Source organism: Dioscorea cayenensis, chromosome 4 (assembly GCF_009730915.1).
Source record: "Dioscorea cayenensis subsp. rotundata cultivar TDr96_F1 chromosome 4, TDr96_F1_v2_PseudoChromosome.rev07_lg8_w22 25.fasta, whole genome shotgun sequence".
In the NCBI taxonomy this organism is placed as follows: Eukaryota; Viridiplantae; Streptophyta; class Magnoliopsida; order Dioscoreales; family Dioscoreaceae; genus Dioscorea; species Dioscorea cayenensis.
The window spans coordinates 3,055,388-3,083,126 of NC_052474.1; the positions used below are offsets into that span (position 1 = coordinate 3,055,388).

The 27,739-nt window shown below is 35.4% G+C and overlaps 4 protein-coding genes across 4 annotated transcripts; 2 read left to right on the forward strand and 2 right to left on the reverse strand.

Moving 5' to 3' along the window:
• Positions 1–5,821: 5,821 nt before the first annotated feature.
• LOC120258483 (protein PSK SIMULATOR 1) lies at positions 5,822–7,579 on the forward strand. The gene has a single exon (XM_039265906.1). It carries the CDS (start codon positions 5,908–5,910, stop codon positions 7,252–7,254), a length of 1,347 nt encoding a protein of 448 aa, XP_039121840.1. The 5' UTR covers positions 5,822–5,907; the 3' UTR covers positions 7,255–7,579.
• A 281-nt stretch (positions 7,580–7,860) lies between these two features.
• On the reverse strand, positions 7,861–9,838 carry LOC120258481 (protein DETOXIFICATION 56-like). Its single transcript, XM_039265905.1, is given in 3 exon segments — positions 7,861–8,415; positions 8,417–9,166; positions 9,168–9,838. Coding segments are annotated over 3 exon segments (1,545 nt in total). The 5' UTR covers positions 9,609–9,838; the 3' UTR covers positions 7,861–8,061.
• Positions 9,839–14,375: 4,537 nt separating this feature from the next.
• On the forward strand, positions 14,376–15,159 carry LOC120258484 (auxin-responsive protein SAUR50-like). Its single transcript, XM_039265907.1, has one exon. The coding sequence runs from the start codon at positions 14,551–14,553 to the stop codon at positions 14,866–14,868; it is 318 nt and encodes a 105-aa protein (XP_039121841.1). The 5' UTR covers positions 14,376–14,550; the 3' UTR covers positions 14,869–15,159.
• A 3,141-nt stretch (positions 15,160–18,300) lies between these two features.
• On the reverse strand, positions 18,301–25,753 carry LOC120258485 (filament-like plant protein 4). Its single transcript, XM_039265908.1, is given in 9 exon segments — positions 18,301–18,792; positions 18,794–19,153; positions 19,692–19,748; positions 19,968–20,971; positions 21,021–21,405; positions 21,407–22,326; positions 22,494–22,671; positions 23,632–23,768; positions 25,441–25,753. Coding segments are annotated over 8 exon segments (3,117 nt in total). The 5' UTR covers positions 23,743–23,768; positions 25,441–25,753; the 3' UTR covers positions 18,301–18,690.
• Between the last annotated feature and the right edge of the window lie 1,986 nt (positions 25,754–27,739).

Genomic DNA, 27,739 nt, shown 5'->3' on the forward strand with positions numbered 1-27,739 from the left:
TTTTGAGCACTTTAATTTTTTTTAAAAATTTATTTATTTAGGTACAATAGACAAGAGTTCTCCTTCTTGTGTTTTTCTAAGCAAAGCTATATATTATGGTTACATTTGTGGAGAGTTGACTTCTAGTGCAAATCAAGTTCTCATGTTATAAGTTATTATATAATAATATGTTAAGATATTTTATATATAAGCACCAAATTTTGGTTTGTTTGGTTGGGGATGAATTACTTAAAGTGGTTGGGTCGGAGATTTTGAATTTTAAATTTTGAATTCATTTTGGAAAGGTGAGAATTTTTATTTCAAAAAAAAAAAAAAACGGTGAGAATTTTATTTGGTGCTGCTGATTAAGTTTGAGTTTAATCAAACTAATGAAATAAATATTTTTGTAGTTAAATTATATATTTAAAATTAATTATGGATGCTTTTATTGAAATATTAATTTTTTTAATTTTTGTAAACTTATAGGTCAACTAACCTTAATAAGTCCCATATTAATTGTCTATTTAAATACATGTAATAAGTAGAAGTAGCCCAAAGACCAAATTGTGTGACATCGAATATTGATTAAAAAGAGAAATTATTAAAGAAAAACTAGAGTTGAGACTTACCCAGTCATGTTTTAACTTTACATTTTTATTATGAATAATAATCTTCATAAACTTTGAATAAAATAACTTAACAAGAAGTGAGTTTATTTTATTAAAAAAATTTCAAAATCATTTGGCACAAGCCCAATCCAAAGCCCAAGCATATGGTGATGAAGTCCTAGCTAGGTTAATTTGTCAAGCATTTCTACTTCACAAAAACACACACTCTCAAAATTGAGTAGCTTGTTTGGGCAAACATGTAGTGAGTAAATGTCCACAAAAAGAGAAACATATCTCCAAACAATATATAAATCTCTTTGCAAAAGAAGGTATGCAAGCTTTTGCTTTTATATGGTTTGAATGAATTGAGAGAGAGTAGGACCATAACAAGAGGACCAAATTAATCATCATGCAGTGCTTATTAACACTCCATAGACCAACCAACACACTTGTTCATGGATCATCTTTTGCTACAAATGATGGTGGAGTCCAAGTAATAAGCAAAGAGGAAGAGGGGCCTCGTCAACAAGGTCCACCCCTCCCACTAAATCACATCTTATAGACCTAAAATAGTTCCAAATACAAATATATATATATATATATATATGTGTGTGTGTATTATTAAATATATCTAATATAATATAATAAATATATATTAAAAAATGAAAAATTTATGAGGTTTAGCTATTAATCTACCTTTTTTCACTCTTAAAAACAAACAAGCAGTAGTCAACAGGTATAAATCTTTGTATTTATGATTATAATGAAAATTTTATAAATTTTTATTTAAAATAGTATAAAGATAAAACTATTTTTTAAATATTATAGTATTTTTATTGAAAATGTAATAAAGTTTGCAAGTCAAAATATTTGGTGAGATAGATATAAATTAGGCACTATTAGAAAAAAATGATTAAAGAGTGAACTTATTTAAAATAGATTATAAGTGTTGCCTGTTATGACAAGTTAAAAAGAGAATCATTGTTTAAGATGGTATTGACATCAATGACATGTCTAGAGATGACTAGAAGAAGTAACATGTAGATGGTCGTAAAACATGTAAAAATAGGCTTAAGAAATATTTGACTATTTGGTAGAAATTTTACGCTATTCTTTATTTATTAATTCTTTTTTACTTTTGATAAAACAAACGCCCTAGTGATGACTTTTGCTATTGTTGTATTATAGAGATAAAAAAAATTTTAAATGAGTTCTAATGAAGTTTATCATAAACACAAATTCATGATTATGTTTATTATCAACAATACAATTATTATTAAGGTTATTATGAGGTCAAATCATATATGGTTTGAATATATATATTCTATCAATGTTGAGTTTAAATATAATATATTATTTTAAATAGTAGTAATATTTAATTTATGTGTTTTATATAAATATCTTACATACAAATTAATTTTAATATCATAACAAGTTCTATTGTTGTTCCTCATTCTTTATTAATACATTCATGGTTTGTCTACTTTATTAAAAATCTACTTTTTGAACCTTGTTTTTTCAGGATTTTTTTTATTTAATCATAAAGAAATAACACTAAAATACGGCACCATCTACTATTAAATCAGACACCGTGTCGATCACCATGATACTTATTACAGATAACAGTATAAAAAATAAAATAAAATACTTTTTGAGTAACTAAGAAATGGATGGTTTGGAATATGTAGTGTGCAATCTTTTCCTCTGATATTGGGTGATGGAGCCAGGGCACTTAGGCTTTGGTTCATTGATCCACTTGGAATTCCATTAAAGTAGATGTCTTTCTTTGCTATCTTTTTACCAACAAGTTGCACCACAAAGTGCAATCTTTTGCTTTTAAAGTGTTTCTTGAATTCAATTCTCTTTGGTCAACATCTTTGTCTTAAAGTCAACTTCATCATCATCTAAAGTCAAAGGGCCAAAAGCTTTATGCTAAGGATTGGATATTGCATCCATCATTGGATTTGTGGTAGATAAATCATTTAACTGTTCCAAAAGTATACCAATATTCATTTATCTATTTTTTTTTTTTACAAATAAAGCTAAGATAAATTTTTTTAAATGTAAAACATTGGAGTAGAAATCACATGGTGGATTAAGATGAAATCCAATCTCGAACAAAATCAAAAATATTAATTCAACTTTTTGACAGCGCATAATATTTTTGATAAATATTATATATATATACTTTTTTAGGTGTGTAAAACGACCTCGTTCTGTAACAACTGATAAATAGTAAATAAAATAAAATAAAATAAAATAAGAAATATAAAATAAATTTTGGGTGTCAAAATCGAATTTATAAAATAAAATAAAGAGCACGGGCTAACAAGATGTGAATAAAAAATTGATTTACATTTATCAATTCATATCATGGAATTATTTTTATTTTAATATCACATAAAAACCACTTTCAGGTTTTTAAAAAAGGGATTAAAAAAAGTAAAAAATTAGAATCAATTTCCAAATTTAAAAAAAAAACAAAAAAAACAAACTTTGAATAACAAGCATTGAGTATGATTCTATTGTGAAGAGGAGATATTTTAAAAATGAAAAAAATAAAACATAAAATAAAATAAAATGATAATCATGGGGAATCCACGTCGTTGATCACAAAAGTCCAAATGTCGAGGCATTCAAGCCGGCAACAAAGCTGATGATTGGACAACCGTTTGACCCGGTTGTCTTCCACCGCACGTGCACGCCGCACTAACTAAAAACATCCTCATGAAAACGACAAAAAAACTCACTAACTAACAAATATCTAACAGTTTTTTTCTCAATAAACACCCCTTTAAAATTTATAATTATTTTATCAAAATCACAACATTAATTTCTTTTTGACAATTTTTTTTTTATGTAATGTATAATAATAATAATAATAATAATAATAGCGGGTGAGAAGCAAGGAGTGGAATGTAAAATACTAAAATGTGGTTGGAGACGGGAGAAGCAATGAATGATAACAATGAGACTTATTAATGAGAGAAGAGGATTAATGTGAGTGGGGTTTAGTTGGTGGTGGAGGAGAGATCATTCATTCTTTCAAGTCAAAAGGAATGTCTACATTCTTCTGATTCCTTGTTTTTCACATATATTTTTGGGTCGCCTTCATTCTCTGAATGGTACCACTGGTGATTTATTTGGACATTTCTCATATTCTTTTCATATTGCCTCTTTCACGTATATATATATATAGAGAGAGAGAGTTTTTATTGTCTTTCCTTTTTTTTAAAAAAAAATAATAATAATATATAATAAAAAAAATAATACACAAAGAAAATTTGAAAAATGTTATGCTCTAGATTATTTTTACTTCTATTTCTAATAAAACAGTGATTTATTATTTAAAAAAACAAAAAAAAATGATAATATAATAAAAAAGCGATACAAGTCATGTAATTTAAAATTTTCTATGTAGTGATTAAAAAAATATGCTTTTGTATTATATGGTATTTTGTTTCTTGATAAAGAGTCCAATAATGAAAGAATATTTTATTAATTATTGTATTGATAGTACAATAGTAAAAACATACTTATTTCTGATTATTTTATGATATTAAGATATTGCAACTAATGAGATCAATTCTACAGTATAGAGACTTTGATCACTTAAATAAATGATTTAAGTTTGAACCCTTGGTGCCTTGCGCCAAAAAAAATAAATAAATAAAAACTTGTTGTGAGAGGTTTACTCCTCAATCCTTATAAGGCTCCTAATAGCTCACTTCGAGAAAATTAATACATCAATAAATATATATATATATATATAAATAATAATAATAATAATTAGTTAAGTATATCTAAAGAATATATGATAAAAATCTCTTAAAAACATGCAAAAAATCATCCAAAAATGTTATGCCGTGCAATAAACAGTCTTTAATTGGCAAGTCGTTCCATTACTTTAGATCCAAAAAAAACATCTAAGGAGATTTTCAACCGCTTTATATAATACAATTGTTGATAAATTTAAAAAAATAAAATAATACACTACAAAACTAAAATAATGGTTTTAGCTTAACATTGTTCCAAGTAAAATCCTCCCACTATAAACTAACTTTTCATTATAAATTATTTCCACATCTCTTAAACGTGTTTCCCTTTCGAACTACGAAATCTTTGACCGGTCTTGATAAATGATGTGGTTCAATAAAATTTTACATTTTTTTTTCAATATATATATATATATATATATATATATACAATCAACATTGTGCCGCAGAGCAGCATATAAAAAGGTAACACCTTGAAAATGTTGAAAATATTTTGATATTGTGCAGATTTTTATATTTGATTGTGCTAAAACTGAGATAATATCAATACTTCAATATATATATATATATATATATATATTGGATCAGCATGCTGCATTTATCACATGAAATTTATTAATGCACAATCATCTCATGTGTAAATTAAAAACAATAATAAATAACTGTCCTTTGATTTATTTGAAGGAAAAACACATGAAATTATTATTATCATCCTCAGCTCTAAAATGAATTCTCAAAACTTCCTATGATTTAATCTTTATATATACATGATATCATAATTAAATTTGTATTAATTCAAAATATTTCGTTCAATATTTATGTAAGCAAATCATGATAATTTACAAAATAAAGTTTTCAAATGATTAATAGCCATTATTTCTTTCCTTTATCCGGATCACCATCATCAACCAACCCGCTTTTGTATAAATAATCACCCCCTAATCAAGATGTATTAAGTGAAATGTTAATTTCATTCATAAACCTTGACCAGTTAAACGTTAATATATATTATACTCGAGAAACAAAAACTATAAATTTAATAATCATCAACTGTGAAAAAAAAAATCATTAACAATGCACTTGAGTTTATTACCTTCTAATCAAGGACAATAACCAAAATAGACACGTAACAATATTTATTAACCTGGTTTCTCTATTTTTATCTGACAAATAATAATAATAACTCAATTCAACCATTTCACTAAAGAGAGAGAGAGAAAAATCTACCACCCAAGAGAATAACATACACGACGAATTTCAAACTCTGATAACAAGATATTATATATTTACAAAAATAAATAAAAAAATATAATTAAACTCGTAAAAATAGAAATAAATATATATTTGCAAGGCATAGTCCTCCCATTGAAAGCAGCAGCAGGTCCACCACCCTCACTTTCTCTTCTCCATTCCTTCATTTCAATTTACTTATTATATACTCCTCTCTATCTATCTATCTATATATCTTTCTCTCTATCTCTCTATATAACAAACACCAGTTATATCACCACCCACCCCTTCTCCCTTACCTTCCTTCCTACCAAATGGCTTCAGATCAGCATCATCATCATCATCATCAGCATCAGCATCAGCATCAGCATCAGCATCCATGGCTTTCCTTTCTCAAGTCCGCCATGGCCACCATCTCCGCCCCTGACCGGAACAACAAGAAAGACAACAACAACCTCAACATCCTTGCCTTCGAGGTCTCCACTCTCATGTCCAAGCTCCTCTCTCTCTCCCGCTCACTCTCCGACTCTAACCTCTCCCATCTCCGTTACTCCATCTCCTCCCCCGGCGTCCGCAAGGTTGTCTCCGACGACGACTCCTTCCTCCTTGCCCTCATCTTCGCCGAGCTCACTGACTCCCTCCGCCTCATCTCCAACTCCATCTCCCACCTCTCATCCCGCTGCTCTAACCCCTCTCTCAGATCCTTCCCTTATGCTTTCAAAAACTTCGTCTCCTCCGGCGAGGACTCTCACCACTGGGTTTTGTCCTCCAAGGACATGCTTTACAAGTCTAAGAAGATGGACCGGCTCATCTCCTCCACCTCTGATCTCCATTCTCAGCTCCATGATCTCGTCGACTCCGAACAACTCCTCAAGAAACTCCTCCACTGCAGCCATGAATTCTCTATGAACAAGATCACCACCATCGCTGAGGCTCAACAAAGAGTGGTACGTCAACGGCAGCAGGTCGAGCATTTGAAGCAGGTTTCACTCTGGGGTTGCACCTTCGACGCTGCCGTCAAGCTCTTGGCTAGGTCTTGCTTCACAGTGTTCGCTAGGATTCTCCACGCGTTTGGCGCCGGCCATGCAGCGCCGCAGAGGAGCCTGTCCGCGGCGGTGTACCCGGCTCCTCCTGGACCATTGATATCCGAGACTACCGGGTTGTTTGAGTGGAGCTCGAGGATGTTAGCCGCGCCGGAGATGACGCTCGGCGCGGCGGCTCTGGCGGCGAGGTACGCCAACGTGGTCATCGTTGTGGAGAAGATGATGAAAGCGCCGGGATCGGTCGGACAGGAGGGGCGGGACGAGTTGTACGGGATGTTGCCAGATGGCGTGAGGGGATTGGTCAGGAGGAGGTTGAGAGGGGTGGTGGGCCCGGCTTCCGATGCTGAGCTGGCAGTGGAGTGGAGGGAAGCCATATCGAGTATCATGGCGTGGCTGGGGCCGTTGGCTCACGACACTGTAACGTGGCAGACGGAGAGGTTCACGCCGGAGCGGAGGAGGAGCCACGTGGCAGGGGATGTGGGGCCCATGCTGTGGAGAACGCTTTGGTTCGCCAACAGAGAGAAGGTGGAGGCCGCCGTGACGGAGTTGCTGGTTGGGCTTAACTACATTTGGAGGTTCGAACTCGAGTTGAGCTCGAGAAACAGGCTCAGAGAATAGTTACAATTTGTTCTCTATGTTTTCCGTTTTCTGTTTCCACTTGTTTTCCAAAGTGGGTTTGGAGTGAATGTACAGTCATTTTGGAATTTGTTTTATGGGTGTATCAGTGTATGTATATTGATGGAAAATGAATGATGAGTGTGGAAATTGGAAATTGGAAATTGGAAAAATGGTTGTGGAGGGGGAGCAAAGTGGAGTGATTTCAGGTCTGGAAAACACTTTACTGGCATACAAGCACATAATAGAATGATTGCAATTTGCAAGTGTGTGTCTCAATTATGAATTATGGAAAGTGGGGATGCATCATGCAAGGTGACATGGGAATCAGTGTTGTGAGTTTTGTTTTGAGATCTTTACACATTAATCTGTTCTCACTACTTTCAATTCAATTGAGAATAAGAGAGAACAAGGGGGAGTGTGTTGCGTTGTGTTGTTCCCCTGTTTTTAATGAATGGTTAAAAGAAGTGGACGAATGGTGATGGGCGAGGCATATGGCTCACGTGGGAGGTGCTGCTGCTTCTTCTCCCGAATCTCGGATCACATGTTCTTTGGCTTGGCCTTGTTGAATAAAATGCATCTATTGATGGGATAAACATAATTGATCAATACTATTAAAATAAAATTCCATTCATAAGGAATTGTAGCTAGCTAGTGTACTGATTAATTTTTTAAATTATCTGTAGGTTATAGCATCCCACAACCAACATGTAATCATTGTTATGAGTCTTATGACAACCATACAAGAAGAAAGGAAAAAAATACACACATACATATATATATATATATATATACTTATATAAATATAAATTAACAGAGAATTTCATCTTCTCTCTGTGTACCTTCATGTTGAACTTCAGTCACTATAGAAGCCAACTTGTGAGCCTTGTCAGCTTCAGCAACCCAATCAATAAGAAGCACAAAAACAAGCAACAAAATGAAGCTAATGAAAGCACCAACAAGAAGCCCAAATAAAAGACCTGAAAGCCCCATTCCAAGCCTAAAAGAGAAGGTCACTGAGAGTGGCAAAGCCACAAGGTAAAACCCTCCAAGACTAGCATACATTCCCATCCATGGCCTTGCTGTTCCCCTTGCTATCCCTCCACACACAGCCAAAGGGAAGTTCACCAGCTCAACAATAGCCATAAGCATCATGATCCTCTTTCACTAAATTAGTAACCAGCTTATCATGGCTGAACAACGAACTCCACTCTCCTCTCGCAGCAAACATCACTGATCCTCCAAAGAACCCAGAAATCACTGCAACACCTAGAGAAACATAGGCTGAGCTCCGAGCAAGCATGGCCCGGCCAGCACCAAGCTCATTAGACACACGTGTGGATGCACATGTGGCTAATGATAGCATTACAGAGAAGATCAGATAGTCAAAGTTAAGCATTACAGCAAGCACCACTACTGCTCTTTGGGCATTTGGTAGTCTCCCAGCCAGAAGAACAAGAATCTCATAGCACCACCATTCAAGGCAAGTGGTCAAGCAACATGGTGCTGAGAGCTTTAGCAACCTAACCCACTCACTCACACTTTGCTCCAGCCACCCACCACCTTTGTTCCCTTCTTTTATGAACAAGTATAATGCTAGCAAAATGGTGACAACTAGATCAGTGAGCCAGACGGCCATGGCCACACCAGTCATCCCCATGGCCTTTGAAAGTAAGATGTTGAGTGGAATATGTATGGCTAGACCTACTGCAGAGCTGAAGAGTGTTGGTAAGGTTATACCTTGTGAGCTGAGATAGGCTTTCAGTGGATATAGAAAAGAAGTCACAACCAAGTCAGGAAGAAGGTAAATAATATACTTCTTTGCAAGTTTAGTGATGTCTTCCTGTTGGCCAAAGAGGATGAGTATCTTGTCCAAGCTGAGCCACAGGAAGGAGATGGGAATACAAACAATCAAAAAGCACCAGGATAGTCATTAGGAGAGTCTTATGAAGAAGCTTATAGTTTCTAGCACCATAAGCTTGGCCACATATGGGCTCCATGGCGTAGGAGAGGCCGGCTAAGACCGAAAAGCCGGTGACATTGGCGAAGGTGAAGCCGAGAGTTCCTCCGGCCATGTGAAGCTCTCCAAGTCGGCCTAAGTAAGCAGTGGTGATGGCTGTCTTGAGAAACCAAGTGAGATTCATTGCGACCAAAGGAATTGCAATCCCTCTCTGCTCTTTGAGCTCTGAGAAGATGATGTGCTTCATGTCCATGAGCCATTTGGGAAAGAAGGATGAAGATGAAGATAAAGAAGGTGGTGGAGGTGATGCTATCTCTCTTTGAGTATATGCTTCTTCTGCTTCTTCTTCTTCTTCTTCAACCTTTGATGGCATGTTGCACGAGAGGTGGTGTTCCATGTGAAATCTGTTAGGATTCTTTGTTCTTGTTGGGATATGATGCGTGGAAGCATGCTAGTATCTCAAAGAATGAGCACATGAGACTTGTGATAGAGTCCAGTTTGGAGAAAGAGAACTAAAGCGTGAAAGAATTCAAGTTAGTGATAAGTATCACTTCATACTTTCCATCTCTTTCTTATAAATTACTATGGATTCTTTATTAGCATATAGAGATAATATTCTTGTATATATATATATATCAATCAATTGGAGTATCTATTGATAATAAACTTCTTCTTTTTTTCTTTTTTTCTTTTTTTTGAAAAAAAAAACAAGAAGATTATTATCAATGGAGAATTAAGACATTAAGTAGTAGGGATTAGTGGGAAATGAGATAATTGAGGCATGCACATAAGTAATTGATTATGAGGTGGATATCCACTAGCTAGTTAGGCAAATAAATTTAGCTGGGTATCACCATTATTGTTATCTTTATAAATCTTCAGGCTTTGATTGATTGATATGTGAAGGTCTATCAGTTTGTGCCACCCACTTAGCCTCGTCTTCCTCTTTATTGATTTTATTTATTGATTTTTTTTTTTAATTTATCTACTGTTTTTCTTTGCATAAAGAGACTTCTTTTTTATCGCTTTGTTTCATTAATTAATAAGATAGTAACCGTGAAAGCAAGTTGGCAGGGAGGAATGGTTTTAAGTAATGGACCTAGATGGGCCAGAGTGCCAGCCCCACGGCCCATGCCATTGCTGTTCTCCATGGCCTAATTATGCCCTCGTCTTTTTTTTTTTTTTAATCTATTCAAAAATGATAAATTATAAAAAAATATTTATATATATATATATATATACAAAATACAATAATAATTAATAGTTTTCGGGCCTTTCGGCTCCACTCTGTGCCGTGCAGAGTTAACGTTGCCCATATGTTAGTCAACCTAATTTAATTTTTCAAAAGAAAATAAAATTTTTAAGATATAAAGATATTTTAACTTTGGGAAGAATATCTTCATCAAAGTTATCAATTAAAGTTATCAATGATAATATGTTGTTTATGTTTAGTAATTGAGTTATGTCTTCCTATTTTGGCTAATGGTTTATTAAATCAAAACATTATAGTAGCATCATGTTAATCCTCAACTGATACCATAAAAATTTAGAAGACACAACCTTGCCAACATGCTTCCATGTATCTTAATCTTCAAACTCCAAAAGTTATCGTATATAATAAATTACGAATGGAGCCTCACCTTTTTATATATGGGGAAAAAGAAAGCGGATGTTGATGACTATGAGAAGGATGCATCATCATAGTTGCTTGCTTTGTAACTTTATCTTATTATTATTACTATTATTATTATTATTTTGTATTTTTATTCTTTTTGCATTTTGGGCATACTCAATGACTTCTAAAACTCTTCTTCTATTTTTAAAGGAACCAATAGTTTAGTTTAGTTTAGTTTAGTTTTTTTTTACAAAAAATTATTTTAAATTAGGTTCCGTTAGTGGGGAAGCGGAAATCATTATTTTGAAAGATTATAAGCTTCTCTTGTTAAATATATATATATATATATATATTTAATCCTTGAAATAAAATATACAACGTAACACAAGTGTTATTTTATCTGTGGAATAAAAGCTATGGCGTGATAAGCTAAAATTATCAACTTTCCAAATGAAACCCAAACACAATAGAAAGAATCCATGCAACTGTGTGTTAATACAAGGGAAAAGGCCCATAGAGCTCAAAGCCCAGACTTTGGATTTACATAGGATCATTATAAGAATATTTCTTCTAAATATATATAGAAAATTTTATGATATGCAAAATATTATGTAAAAAGAATTTATGAGAACAATAAAAATATATAAAATATATTTATAATTAGGTACAATCTAAAATTTATATTATTGGCCATAAATTACATAATATATATACATGAATAGAAGTGGATATACCATAATTTATTGAAATAGGAAGACAAAATATAGAATAACTAACATCACAAATACTAATAAGAGAGGAATAAAATGATGCTAAAATAAAAACTACAAATCCACTGGTGGTGGTATGAAAAAGAAGGAAAAAAATAATAAAAGATAAAGAAAAGAATGTGTAAATTTTTGATAGGGCACAAATTATGGTCATTTTTTTATTTTTTTGGGTTTCAAACTTTAATTTAAATTAAATTAGTTACTAAAGTTTAATTTTATTTCACTAAGCGGTCAAATGAGGGAATCTGGTTTATTTTTTATGATCTGATATTAAAAATTTTTTATCAACAAATAAAATAGAAATTATTAACTGGGTGGATAGTGATCTACGCATGTACATGACAGAAATTTTTCAAAGATTCTACATCATCAAAAACAGAGCCGAATTTTTCTGAAAATCACGCAAAGAAACAAAAATCGAAGTTTCAAATAATTAGTTTTTATTCAAATTAAAGTTTGAAACTTTGGACCTTAAAATAAGAAATGTTTTGGTGGAGTCCTAAAAATAAAAAATAAAAAATAAAAAATTACCCACGTTCAATCATCAGGCTACATATTGAGAATCACTTGCCTCGTTTTGGAGTTACTAGCTCATCCAGTGTTAGTGACCAAAGTTGCCTCAAAGCTAAGGTTCGTTCTGATAGTCTAAAAAGCTTCTTTAAGCTTGCCTTTTGGGGATGTGGTGTTGCATTTAACCACGCAACAAGTAAAATCCACTTTTGTAAATTTTTAACTCCCAACTGGTAAACAGTAAGTAGTTGACTTGGGTGACCCTTTATTCATTTTTAACTTTTTCACTTTTGTAAAAGTAACATGTTCTGATGTTCTCATGAAATAAAAAAGTAATAAAATAAAACAGAGAACAAATTCTGAAATGCGTCTATAAACTTCATAGCAGTGTCATCTCCTAGTCATCTTGACATGCTGTGATGTGTCAAAGCTCTTTAGCATTGTCCTAAAACTTCTCTTTATCAAAAGAACACACACTACTTTTTCCTTTTTTTCATTTGAATCCATGCAGTGAGCTATACAAAGACATTGATGAGAATTCTTGCCACCCTTTTGGAAATCCCAAAGGACCTCTTTTCCCATTTTTTACATCACAAATGGTATTCTTTGTTCTTTTGCCTTGTCTCCTCCTTTCTCTTCCAAGAGCACATGCATGGCTCCACCCTTGAGACTTTCTTACTTCTTTGCTGGCACCAGTGCGAACTCTGAACCACATGCCAAGGAGTTGGGATGGTCTCAACCTTAATAAATGGTATTTCATTAATTTCAATGTGATCTCATAAGTACTCACTTTCTTAGAAGGTGCACTTAGTTTTTCTAGTTTTAGTTGCCAAAGTTGATTGTTTGGTTGTTGATATATATCCAAATGTTTTTATTAGTTGGGACTTGGTATTCAAATAATTCCTTTGTTTGCACCCTTATATAATTTTTGGGAGTTAGTACTTAGCATCTACCATTTTGTTTCTTTTTAAAATTTGTACTTAATTTTCTAATGAAGACGAATATGAGGTTGGAACAGCAATGCACAACCCCATGCATGCATGAAAGTGTTCAACCAAAACACGCTTGAAGAGTTTTAGTAGAGGAGGAGGTGGTTTAGGGTTTAACTCCAATGGGGCCCTTGCTCTGTTGTCCTTATGAGAGGGGTATCCTTTGGGCAAGAGTAACATGGCCTTCATGTGCCTAACAGAGATTGGGGGGGTCACCATCCCTCTCTCTTTCTTTCTCTCTCATTGTCTACACTTTTTACTGCTTATGTATTAACATGTGTTGCTGGTCCCCAGGGTTGATCTCACCAGTGAATATTGTTCACAGAACATGGGGGCACAATGAGTATGACTCTTGCCCAATCAAATTGTTTCATACTAAACTCAAGTCGATCATATATCTCTACATATCTATTTTATTTATACCTCCTAATTATTTAGTATTATGAAAATTTGGGTCATGAGTGTGATGCAGGTACAACAATGTACTCAAACTTGTATGTATCTGTCAATCTGTGTGTATGTGTAGTATATGTACAGCATGCATGCCACAACCACCAACTTCAAGAAGAGTACATAAATAGTAGTACTTGGTTTAAACCTTTTGAAGGGAGTAGGCATCACTGATCACTGAGTAGGTCTGCCTCTTGCAAGTGGTGAGGATGGTGTGGTCCCTCAAAAGGATGAATGATAACTGAGAAGAAAGAGATTTAAAGGATCCAAAGCACACAAGGGTACGGTCATGTACCTGCATACCACCACAACAGTGTGAGAGAGAGATAGAGAGAACAGCTCTTTAAATATTCTAACAAGATCATGATCACAATGAAATCTTTCTCACTACTCTTTGTACGCCAAGGACCAACTGAAAACCGCTCAATTCTAGCATTCAAGTGGGCTTGCGTGCAGGACCAGTGATTCTCAAATACATGGCTAGAATTCCAAACTAGCTTTCAAGTGATGAGAGATTGAAACCAACCAAACGCACCAGTAACTTCATGCATGCATTAACTGCATGTGGACCACGTACTACGTCTTAGCTTCACCAATAAATCTACTCCTTTGTTGTACGTAAACGTTGTAATAATAGTTCAGTTGCTTAAGAAAATATTATAAATTAAGGATATATATATATATATATATGATCAATGGATAGAGAGAGAGGAATCAAGCTGAGGGCCATGCATGTCCAAAGAAAAGGCAGCAAGAGGGATTAAAGCCCCAGACTTAGCGTCCTTTACTCTATAAACACAACCCCACAACCCACCCGTGCCTTGTCCTTCCCTCTCCCTCTCTCTCTCTTTCTCTCTCTCTCATCCTTCCACATGCTCTTGTTTATTTTCTTCTCTTTCCCTTCCATAAATAGACCCCCTGACTCCATTCTCCCTTTCATCATCTCTTGTTTCTCATCATCCTCTTCTTCTCTTTGATCCCTCTAGTGCACAAACAAATCAACCTATGGCTCTTAGGAAGAACAACAAGCTTTCACAGGCTGCAGCACTGAAACAAATACTGAAAAGATGCTCAAGCCTCGGGAGAAAACAAGGGTATGGAGAGGAGGATGGGCTCCCACAAGATGTTCCCAAAGGCCACTTTGCAGTGTATGTGGGTGAGAATAGGAGTAGGTTCATAGTGCCTATCTCCTACTTAACTCACCCTGAGTTCCAAACACTGCTTCAGAGAGCTGAAGAGGAGTTTGGGTTCCACCATGACATGGGTCTCACCATCCCTTGTGAAGAGGTTGTCTTTCGTTCTCTCACTTCCATGCTTAATTAGTTAAACTCAACCATGAGAAGTACGTGAAGTCAAGAAGAAGAGATCATGGAGGAGTTTGTTTGAAGGAAAGAAGTTGAGAACCATGTATGCATGTACATGCATGGCTTGTTTTCCTTCTGGTTTTTGCTCCTCTGTGAGTTTCTAACTATTTAAAAAAAACCCAGTGAGACATGTTCATGGGTTTGATTTGTTGTACATTTTAGAGCGGCGTGCGGTTGCGCCGCCCTGCAAGAGCTGATTCATTAGTTAATGTTGAAGTTCATTCCGGGGGCTCACTTCCCTGTTTTTCTATCTTTTTTTTATCTTGTTAATCATCTCATTCTTAGTTCTAATTATTTTAATGCTTCTTCTCATCATGGTGGTTCCATTAACAAAGAGAAAAATTATCATATATATATATATATATATATCCAAACTGTAATTTTCATAAGCAATAATCCCATATATATGTATGCAGATGTTGTTAATAAAACAGAGTAGAATGCAAATTGCTCATGTTTCACAGAAGATGAGAAATATTTATTTATTTATTTAGAAGAGTTTTAAAATTGTGCTATTATAATGGGAAACTAGCTCCAACCATTCAGGAGTGCAAAGTTTTGGAAACTTAAAGACTATATCATCCCTCTCTCTGTTTTATTTTGTAAGTGGGAATACCATATGAAGGTAAACATATTTAATTGGCTAGCTTTTACACTCAACATGTTACGGATAATGAATCATCTTCTATTTTATTGTTTATATAATTATTCTTATTATTTTTGTGATAACTGATAACATGTGGAGGCTTTATTTTCCACAAAATGAATATAATATCTCCTGACAATGAATTAGAATACACAAAGCCCGGTGAAGAGAAAGCTCACATTCACTAAAAAGAAAAAGTGGTGATACCGATGAAGAGAGAGCGAGGACCATGATGTTGTTGAATCTGACTTGGTATCACCAACATTGCCATTCTGATGTATTATTTATTAATTATACTCTCTGTTTTTTTGTACTATACTTAACAGTCATGAACTTTTTAAATTTGTGAGTTATCAATTTTATTACTCCAGTACTGGCACCTTTTTCTCAGCATTAATTGTCACAAATATCTTGATTCTCTTCAAATCTGAAACTTCATGAAATCAATCTGCATGATAATTATTAACAAGTGTGTCTCTGATAAATTAAATTAATATCCCCAAAGAGATCTCAAAGTGTGTCATTTATTTGTCTCAATCCCCCCCGCATGTGCATGCTGCCTTCCAAAAATGAAATTTCCTACTGTATTACTCCCAACTGTCAAGGCTCCACCCACTGTAGCCATGCTTGAAATCAGCATTCATGATCTAAGCTCAAATCCATCCATTGATGTCACCAACCACTGTACAACCTTGGCAGTAAATTTAAATTTTTACTTTAATTTTTACTGCATGCCCCAAGTTTTTAATCCCCTCAAATATATAGGACCACTGCAACAAAAAGGCTGCAAAGCCTCTCTCAAATCTCATCCAATCACAGACCACCTCCATCCACCTACAAAATATCTGGCTTGTATTGCACCTCTCCTCATCCACTAGTCCTAAACAAAATCATCTAACTCTTGTCTCTTTGCATGCCCATGCATTATGCATGCATGCACTAACATATATATATATATATATATACTATTATGCTAACATAGTAAAGAAAGAGGTCTTGCAGGACTAGGAAATTGAACCTGAAGGTTGTAATCAAGTTTAGTATCAAAAGGACAAGTTCTGTAATTGAAATCAAAAACAAAAGATTCACAAGAATCACAGTACTCTTCCCTTTTTCTTTTAGTACCATATTCTCTCTGTTAGATCTTTTCTGTCAGGACTGTGGCACCAAATTTCAACTGTACATCTAATGCAAAAGCATGCATGAATGATCTTGTTTTCAACACTCCATTTAACTCCACAGTGAAGGAGTTGGATTTGGTGGATCTATAGGCTGTCTCATTAGAGTTATTTAAGTAATGCTCCCTAAGTATTGACAAAATGTACAGCCAAAGTAGGTTGGTTGCAGATACTGTTGAGTCTGGACCAACATTATGTTGATCTTCAGATGATGAACATATATATATATATATATATATATGTGGTGCATTTTGATCCACTAATCTTCCATTTAGTTTTCATTAATCTTTATGTGAGTTTGTATATACAAGAGTGGTTGACCGTACTTGTGAACCAAATATTTCGGTGCATGATTTTAGAAATACATATATATATATGATTAAGGATGATTAGTGTAAGATATATACAAACTAATAATTCAGAATGTCAAGTAAACGGAAACAATTAAATGATAACATAAAACAAGTTACAAGGACTACTTGCAAGCTACGAAGTGTACTTGAAAAATAAGATGAGGCTGTCAAACTAGCACAATATTTAAGAAGGGACGTGATTGGTTTCTGAGTAGTCTAAATCAATGAAAAAGACACTGTTTAGATGTGGTTTATTAGTAGTTCTCATCAGATAATATACCTCACAATTTGGCATGTTACATGATCCTCAAATACATAATGCATGACCAAACTCTATATAAATCAGTCCAAATCAAGTATAAGATGATGCTTGAGAGTTGTTCATGAGTTGCTAACATATACCCTCCTCTGTCTTCTGGTCCAGTATTCCAGGTAGGCTGGGTTGCTTTCCATACAGCTATATATATATATATATATATATATTTAGATGTATGTATGTATGTTGTATATGATAATATCATATTATAATATATGTATAACAAGTACATGCAAAATGGTGTGCATGTGGGAAAGAGGACCCAAATGAAGGAGAGTGGAGGGAGGCAATGAAGTGTTTCAGATGAAGGAGGTTATCAATGGGCCAGGGCATGTCTGTGGGAGTGTTTTATTAATTAGGAATTGGGTCTATGATGATCAACACAGCTGGGTTGTGGCTGTGGTGACCATCACTTAACCAACTAGGACTTGTTGATGGCCCCCACCTGTTTCTCCTCAAATTTCATATAGTATTTTTTATCATCCTAATAATATAATCAAGTTAAGTGCTTTTTTTAAAATTTATATCCTATGGAAAATACAAGGAAATACTGAAGGTTTGTATATATGTATGTATATATATATATATATATCCAAGAGTAATCAAGAAACCACTTTAGTGATCCAAGTCCCTCAATCATATAAACCTTTAGCATTTCCTTGTATTTTTGCCATTGGAACTGTGAATATATTTTTAGAATAACTCTGTAATTTGGAACTTTTTAATAATAAATAAAATTATCAATGAGACAGCTCATAAGTCATTGTGGTGAGGATAAGAATCATAAGATATAGAATAAAAAAATATGTGACACAAGAGCACCAACCCAAAATACTGGAAAAGTACAAGTTGATAATCAATCTACCATACATGAAAATCCAAAAAGAAATCCCACAAATATTAATAATGGCTCTCAAATTCATTGCTAGCATTCAAGACAATCTCCAAAACAAATCAAAGTGTTATACAAATCTGAAAGAAGTACAACAAACTCATGAAATTAATAATTTGTCAGGACGAACATATGATGATGGTTCTTGGGTGGAGAAGGCCTTATTTCTTTCTATACAACAACAGATAATGTGACACTGCTAAACAAATCATACATATCAAAACTCATCTCCAAAGAAAGAAAGATATAATTCTCCAAGCAAATATACAGTGAGATTTCCTTGTGACAGGCACAAATTTTTCGGCTTCAGGTATCAGAGAGGCGGCCATTTATGAAGAATGGAAGTCAACAGGAGCAAATGGCTTCAAAATAAAAAGGATGAACTACATTGAGTTCCTAGTGATCATTCTTGCTTTTGGAGAAAAATCGGCTGAAGCCACGTCCGTGTTTTTCAGTAACCATCATACTTGAAATGGAAGAAGACGACGATGATCTAGACGACCTTTGCTTTCTGGCGCTTAGAGCTAACTGGTGATCTTGGAAATGAGGTTGATTCATTGTCAGAAGGAATCATGTATCCATCTAAAGGAGATTCACCGCCGGTTATCCTTGTGTTGTTGCCGCCAACCTTTTCTGTCTCAGAGTAATCTGATTGTTGTGGGCTAGGAAGGCTTCGTGGATGAAAACCGCTTGAACTTGGTTCATCTTCGACAATGCCATCACTCATTCGCCGCCCATCATTCAGAGAGGAGGCCATTAGCTCAGCTGGTGGACGCATGGCGTTTAGTTGCTTGCTGAGAAGAAATATGGTCTCTTGACATTCAGCAAGCTTCTCTGCAGCTGCAGCAATCTCCTTTTCCTGTTGAGTAACAAGATATATCATAAAGAAAACTATTTTGATAAATCATGGGAATATGTTTGTAAGAAAATTGAATTATGGAGAGATAAGAAAGGTTGATTCTGAGTAGTAGACAGAATTTAACTATTAATGAATTGTGAAAAACATCTTTCAAATGGAAGAATTCTAAATAATGATACAGGGTTATGGTTAATCAGTTGGGGAAATGGCACCAATAAGTTGACGATAATTCTGAAGTTGTGATTCAATTGAGTAGAAACTAGAATGAAATCAGGTTACATCAAATTCCATACATGACATATCAATCAGAAAATCTTTACATCAGCAAGATTATCTAGAAATAGAAAAATAATTTATCAATCATAAATATGAAAGCCAAGCTAAAAGTAGAAAAATTTTTGAAATATATATGTATGGCGCTCAACAAAAGGTATTATGCCCAACAACATTAGCTTAATGTGATAATATTATAGCATCAGTTAGTAAAGGAAAAGGAACAATCAGTTAGTCAATTTGCAGATAGTGTCATTGTCCATACCTGTTTTGTCTTGATGTCTGAGTCACCTTCCACAGGAATGGAACAAGTTGCACACTTCTCGTTCCTTCATGGAAATGAGAAGTCATGAGAGATCAACAAGAAACAGCAGTGAAAATATTCAAAGAGCTTAAATGCAAGCCTATAAAACACAAGGGACGCCCTAGAACCTACTAACAAATTTGAAATAAGTAATACTATAACTCTAAATGGCAACAAAGAAGGAAAAAAACGTCTCCCCGGAAGAGGAAGATATGCTTAGGTATATTGAGTCCTGACCTTTCCATCTTTTTCTTGAAGTTCAATGTATTTGACTAAATCATCTTGATGGCAACGCTTTTCTTCCTGAAGCTCATCATCCAAAGTTTCTGCCTTCATACGAAGCTGGTCTATCTCAGATTCTAATTCTTGAGTGCGAGATTCCAATGACTTGTATGATTCAGCCATACACTTCAACTGTGTCTCAGCTAAACTGTAAGACTTCTGACAGGCTGCCAGCTCTGATTTAAGCTCTGAAAGGTGTTGCTCTGTTTGGACCAATTGGATCTTTGTACATTCTAAAGATTCAGTGCATCTAGCAAGGTCCATTTCCATGTTCTTTTTCTCCAGCTTCAATTGTTCCAACTCCTCAAAGCTGCATTTTTCCAACGTATTCATTAGATCATAGTCATGTCCCACAGGCCCTTCAATCCCTGGATTAGCTAGTGAATGAGAATCAAGTGATGCTCCAGAGAACCTTTCTTTTGTTGGATCATGTTGAGCGACTTTGTTCTCTAGTAATGTTACTTTGTCTACATAATCAGAACTGTTGCCCTCCTCCTCATTGCGCTTGTTTCTCAACAAGTTAAAACTCAACTCACTGGTCTCTGACAGAATATGTGAAAAGGCCATAATAAACTCATCTAATACAACCTCTTCAGAGAGAACTCTGCTGACTGACTCGGAGAACTTTTCAAGCTTTTTGTTAAACTCATCAGGTGATCTACCTTGAATCTCCACTGCTTCTTTACCAAGCATCAGCACAAATTCATGAATCTGAGAAATAGCATTCTTCAATGACTTTGATATTTGCTTTGAAGATTTCACATTTTCCTTGGTCTCCTTCACGTCCTCATGATAATGTTTTTGATTAGGAGAAACCATGGATTGGCTTCCCTGAATGACACAACTTACTGGAAGATCAGATAACTCTTCTTGGACATCTTGCACTATGCTCCTAATATCCTCTACGACCTTGTTTAAGTCAGTGTCTGGGGATTGAGATTCAAAGATTGAAAGTGATTCTTGACTGAAGTTTCGAAAACGGAACATTAGTTCCATTTGGCTGAAAACTCCTCTCAAGTTGTTTCTTGCATGAAGACTGTAACTTAGTTGGGTCATCCTCATTTCCATCCTTCTGAACCATATGAATAGCATCAGCACAGGGAGCAATTTTCTTATCGATGCCATTCTCCGAAGGAGTGGTGGTCACATTAGCTTCAGTTGATAGACAGGCTAGTCTCTCCATCTCTAAAAAGTCATCCATAAGATCCAAATGGTTGCCATTGTCTGCTTTCTTAGCATCTCTTTCTTTCTTGATCTGCGAGAGCCCTGACACTAATGCTGTAGCCCAAGACTCTGAACCCTCCTCATCAATTCCATCTTCGGACATTGAGGTTAAACTTGGTGGTTTACTGTTATTGAAGGAATGTTCCACAGTTATATCCATATTTGTTTTTGAGGGGTCCCTTCTGTTGGTTCATAGAATTCATTTCTGCTTCCATGCTAAGAAGCTTATTCGCTGTTGAGGCACACATGTCTCTTGAAACCTGAAGCTCACTGTTGCGATTTGCCAAGGCCTCCTTTAGCATCTTTGTTTCTTCCTCCATTGCCAACAAACGTGCTGTGAGAAATTCGTTCTCTTTCCGGCACTGCTGGAAATTTTCATAGGCAAACTCAGAAGCTGGAGCAAAGTGTGGGCTCGAACTCCTGGCAGAAGATCGACGCCCTCTAGGTTCACTGTAATCCCGGCCTAAGTTCTCAACTTCTAACTTCATTTGAGCTAATGCAGCTGGCCCAGGCAACTTTTTCCGGACAAGACCTCTTAACCTTTGGCACTCTGCTTCAAGTTTTGTTATCTTCTTCACATCTTCTACATGCTGTTTATTTGCTACGTCGGCAGATCTTACACTCATGTTCTTTTCTTCATTCCGAATTTCAAGCTCCTTGGAGGCAATATGAAGTTCATATTTCAAAGAACTTATTTCTCGTTCACATGACTGTAAATTGCTTTTCAGAACTTCAATCTCAGCATCAGCTTGAGACTTCTCATCACTGACTTTCATCAGCATATTTGAGCGTTCTTGAAGAGATCTTGAAAGCGCGGCATTTTCAGCAGATGCCCTAAGGAGCTCTTCTTCAAAATCATGTATTCTGGCTTCCAATTCAGACTTCACTTTTTCCCATTGCTTAGTTTTTGCAAATATTACATCATGTAGCTTCTGCTCGCTTTCTTCTTTCACATTGCGAACTTGCTTCATGCACTCCTTAAGAGCACCATCAAGATGGGATGCTCGGTCTTCAGCTCTAAGCTTCAGCAAGGTAACAGATTCAAGCTGCTGTTTCAATGCGAGGGCTTCTTCTTCAGCCTTTTCCCAACCTATGACAAGAAAACACCAGGGTTCAAGTGAGAAACCATCAATATTTAATCAGCAATATTTGGAGGAATACATACAAGACTGAATCAAATGCTTGTGCCACGCTCTTGAATGACAGGAAATTAACTTTTCATAGTGCAAGGAATATAACAAAAATTTATATGACTACCTGTTACTGCTTCTTCAGCAACTTTGGCGTGCTGCTTTACCAGAACATCCTTGTTGGTGATCTCAGATTGGGCAGAGGTTAATTTTTCATTTAAGACCTTCACTTGATCTTCTAGTTCAGTGAGATGATTATATGTTTCTGCCGAAATTTGTACATAGTTGACACTTTTTGCGCTCGGCTGTTGGCATAAGATAGTCATCCATAGAAAGAGAAGTCAGCTTAATCATCATTAGTAAACAACATAAATATTTTAACATCAAAATCTGAAACAAAACAAACAATACAAAATGTCACAAAGTATTCGGATAAATAGCACAAGACCGCAAGTGAATGTATATAGTGCATACAACTGCTATTTACCCACACGATACCTTGTCAGCAAAAATTTAGTGACCAACAAAATATAGTATTTTTCCCATTCATTACCTAGCAGTTACAAATAGGAGTCCTCATAAAAGAATTTGTCCGTGGTCCTGTCACTTTAGTGTGTGTATTAAGCTCAGGACAAGCACACTAACAACTAGCCAAACCTTTAAGAGACTTTGTGATTGTTCACTACTCAAAAAGCCAAGTACTACTCAATAAGTTTCTCTCATCCATCCCTACTTCTGACAATTTACCCTATCCTCTATAATGGACCCTTCATAACTTTAGCAGTACACAATATTCAAGGTGAGGCATCAAGTAAGCCACTTGAAAAGATAAAAGCCACCAGAAAATTTTCCTGTTCCCTGACATTTTGTTATTTGTAAATCTGGAATAAAAACAGATCCTAAATCTAAGTGTTCGTTCTCACATGATCGGATGGGCATATTATTGAAGGCCTAGCATTCCATTATAGAATCAGGCTTCTGACGCCTCAAAAGTTGAAAGATCCTGCTCTATGCTACAGATTCTAGTGCACAAATGGGTACCCAGAAGTTATGTGTACATATTGGATGATAAAATTAATGAAAATTCGTTTGAGAAGCAGTGAGCAACACTTTGAATATATACAGGAAGACATTAAACAAAATGTTTTGACATTAAAAGGCAAATAAAAAATAAATAACAAAAACATAATTTGTGAAAAGAAAATTCTGTCACAGCTTGTGAGACAATAGTAGAACAGCTAATATTTAGCATCACAGAAACAAACCTGGTCTGCTTGATTGGCATCCGAGCTGGATACAGAATCAGCCGTTGCTGCTGCTGCTGCTGCTGCTTTTTCTGATGATTTCTTCTTCCAAGGCCAGCTTCGCTTATCCATTCTCAAATAATTATAAGTGAAATGTCCTGAAATTCAAATACCACTAAGAATTTAATGTAAACCATATAACATCAATGCATAATAACAATTTATATTCAGCCAATAGGTCACAACAATAAAATAAACCAGAGAAGTAGAAGAATGGCAAATAGATTGCAAAATTCCCCAAAAGAGTGATATCTGGAGCTTTCTAAAGTTCATAAAGATACCCGTACAACACCAGAGTTTTCACATGATCCAATGGAAAATGAAGTTTGAGTAGATAAACGGAAATTTTTCATTTGAAAGTCATAACTACAGGGATTAGAAATTGAAAAGGCTTTAAAACAATGACATGTTTCGCAGGCACGAGAAAGCACATAGCTCATAGTGAACACAGAATTTGCAAGGTTATTTCCATGTTTACACCAAAGGGTAAGATGAATTCTTACAGACAATAATTAAAGCTCTCAAATTCAGTAAAGGCAAATTCAACAGGTTAAGTTAATCAATTGTGTTGAAGTCAAAGGAGAATATGACTTTCCGGCCACTTGCTGGTATACAACGCTCACTAATTCGTACATAATGGACGAGCGGTAAGAGAGAAATTACCCCACCCCCAAAAACACGGAGGAAAACTTTCAGATTCCAAACATGCATCAGTCGCTGAACAAATTCAGATTTCATAACGAAACAGTTAGTAGAACTCACTTACACCACACAATCACAGTGAGATTAGACTTCTTCCTTTCAACTTTCAACTTCATCTAAAAATCAAAAACAATCCAATTACTAGCAAGGCATGAGATCAAATGCAGGAAGTCATTAGCATGCGTAAGAATTAACACAACACATTAAAAATCTGGGTCCTTTTTAATTTTTTTTTTAAAAAAAAGGGAAATTGATTTAAAAGCCCTGCATGAGCAATTGACTGAGTTGCATCAAGCTGGCACCAAAAACAAAAAAAAAAAAAAAGTCATTTCTAAAAGGACTGTTTAGAGAAATGCCAGTTCATAATTACTCATCAATTGCATAAATTAATCAATGTGATTATTTGTTGCACTTAATAATTCGAGAAAAAAGATGGCTGAACTAGTAGATCCAGACTTGTGAAAAGGATGAAGCACATAAGGAAATCAAAGACAATCCAAAAATAAAAATAAAGAGAATGACACTATGATGTGATGTATTATCAGGAGGTAAAAGGCAGAACTAACCCATGGGAAAACCTGATGAACAAGCAATCGAAGTCAAAAGTTCCTGTACCCATCCGAGTCTCTGACCATTGCTTAAATTAAAGTAAGCTCGAATATTTAAAACAAAAACTAAATTAAGGAACTAAAATTTAAAATAACCACCTTTGGTAACAATTGAAATCTCAAGTAAATTGATTGATAGACGATCATTTGGCCGGAAAAATAGGCAAAAACCTAAAAACAGCCCAAACATTCAAAGCAAAATAAAACTGGAATGTATAAAACCAACCAATTCAGACGAAAACCGGCAAAAAATCCTCGCACACAAAAAGATCACTTTTTCTTTCCCTCAGCTCAATAACACCTCAAAAACCATTCAGAAGGAAAAAAAAAATCCAATGTTTCAAATGAAAAACTTAAAATCCAAGTCTCAAACAAAACTAGACAACAGGAATCGCGAACCACATAAACAACAACAACAACCAAGCATCAATTACAGTCCGAAAAAGAAGATAAAGCTCACCGCACAAAATGCAGCTAATCAAACAGCAATCCCAAGCCTCAGATCTATCAAGTTATATCAATCCCAAGCTCTTCGTTTCTTCTCCAATTCCTCTCCCCGTCTCCCTCAAATCTCCATCAAAAAACACACAAAACAACACAAAACAACAAGATTTCAAGGAAAAAAAGGAGATCAAAAACCACTGTTCATCACCGCTCCACCGCGCCTTCCCTCCTAAGCTCGCAGGACTTCGGAAAAGAAGGAAAAGAGAGAGCGAGAGACAAAAGGGGCAGGAGGTGGAACGAGTGGGCGCACAATATTCGCGTTAGGTGACACTTAAAAAGCGAAGTCCTTCGAAAGGATCCAAAGATCCAAAACACCATCTTAATTACACCGTATCATACGTTAATCATAATTATTAATCACTAATCCTCGAGATAATGCTTGTCTACCTGTACTTTAATGTTCCCATATTACCCTTACTAGTTTTCCTTTATTACGATAGTCACTGAACAAACGGCCACGATCGGCGCCGTCTGGCGAGAATCTACGGATCCGTCGGTGGGTATGGCGTCTGCGGGTCGCTGTCCATGCATGCCCCCACGAGCCGCTTTCACACCGCGGTAAGTGAGCTACAACCGTCAACCGAGACGTGGAGAAGTGTGGAACGTTGGATTGGGGTTGTCTTGGAAATCGAACCGTTGGATGATGGGTTAGTGATTGGTCCCTTCCGCTCCCCCGGACTGTTTCGTGCGGGTATATTTTTCCCAAAATGGTCCCCAGTTTCGAAAAAACTTTTTACCACGTGGGCAGTTAAATAAAAAGTGGGTAACGTTTTCACAGTGAGTGGAGATTCGTGCGGGCGTCAAGCCAACGGTGAGATGGCTTGGAGTTTAACGGGTCGGAGCCAGAGGTTCGTTGTCGGTTAGCGGGTTTCACCCGAAACCAAAGAGGTCGCGTGGGGTTGGATCCGGGGTACCCGATGCGAGGGTGTTTTCGTCCGAATAAATACAACAGCACGCGTGTCCGCATACTTCCAGCTTGTATGGGCCCCACCTTGACATCTACACTAAAGGAACTGTCATAGTAATTGACGGTTATACCCTCGGATAAAAAACATTAAAATAAAATAAAAAATTCACTGATTTTAGCATGGTCTAAGTAGACAAAAGCTAAATGATTTTTAATCCAAACTCACGTGTGGGGGTAAAAATTTGTCCCCGGTCTAACATACAACCAATCCACATTGTACCAATCGTAGCCGTCACATTAATTGACGGTTATACCCCTCCTTAAGTTACCCTGGGTATTATTAAAACAAGACACTAATTTTTTAACATGAAAAATAAATAAATAAAATAAAGGATTAAGTGTCGTTGTAGTCATAAACAATGTCAGATGGTGAGTTCCATCAACTACTGCTACCTGAGTTATAAAGACAAGTTAGTGGCAGCGGTTGTTGGTTCAGTGTCAATATATATATATTATATAATGGTAATAATATAAATAATATTCAAGAAGAGATTTGACTGCCAGAGCCTGTAACCTTCTGTCATGAAGTTTTGTTTCAATGTCTGCCTGTCTTTTTCTTTTTAAGATTGAAAGATGCTTGTCAACCAGTATGACAACCTTGCTAGAGAAGTTGAGTTAATATACTGAACTTGACCCAGTGTTTGTGTCTACCTATGTATTGCTCTTGTTACTGGGTAATTTGGTTATAAATTTGGATAATTAAAAACATGGCGTTAGTTATACTGGGGTGCACCGACCGACACAGACATGATGTTTATTAGAGGCCTGTATATATAACAGTGATGCATAAGGCCACCGACTTGGATTAAGCAGCAACCGCGCGCGCGGGGGACCGGGTTTGGGTCGGGCCGCGTCAAGGCCCACCATTTACGCGTTTCAGAGTAGTGTTGGATGAGGGTGTTAAGTCTTTACTCAAGAGGTTTTTTTATTTATTTTTTAATAGATGACAAGAGTTTTTTTTTTAATGAATATAAACAGTAGTAAATAGTATTAAAAAATATTAAAGTCTGATTGTACAACATATATACAGAATAAAAAATAATATAAAAATTTTAAATGAATAGTACATGAACAACACTGCCGATGGAAGTTTGAATCTATGACCTTTCTTTTTACACTTTCATGTCATATCATTGGGCTATTCGACAAGTAAATGGCTTGTTGATAACTAATTAGTATAAATATATATATATATATATTATGGTTAATTTATAAAGTGTGTTAGGTTTGGAGTTGGTGTATTGGCAGCCGTTTGTAGCATTTATAAAAGAAAAGGTCATAGCTATCA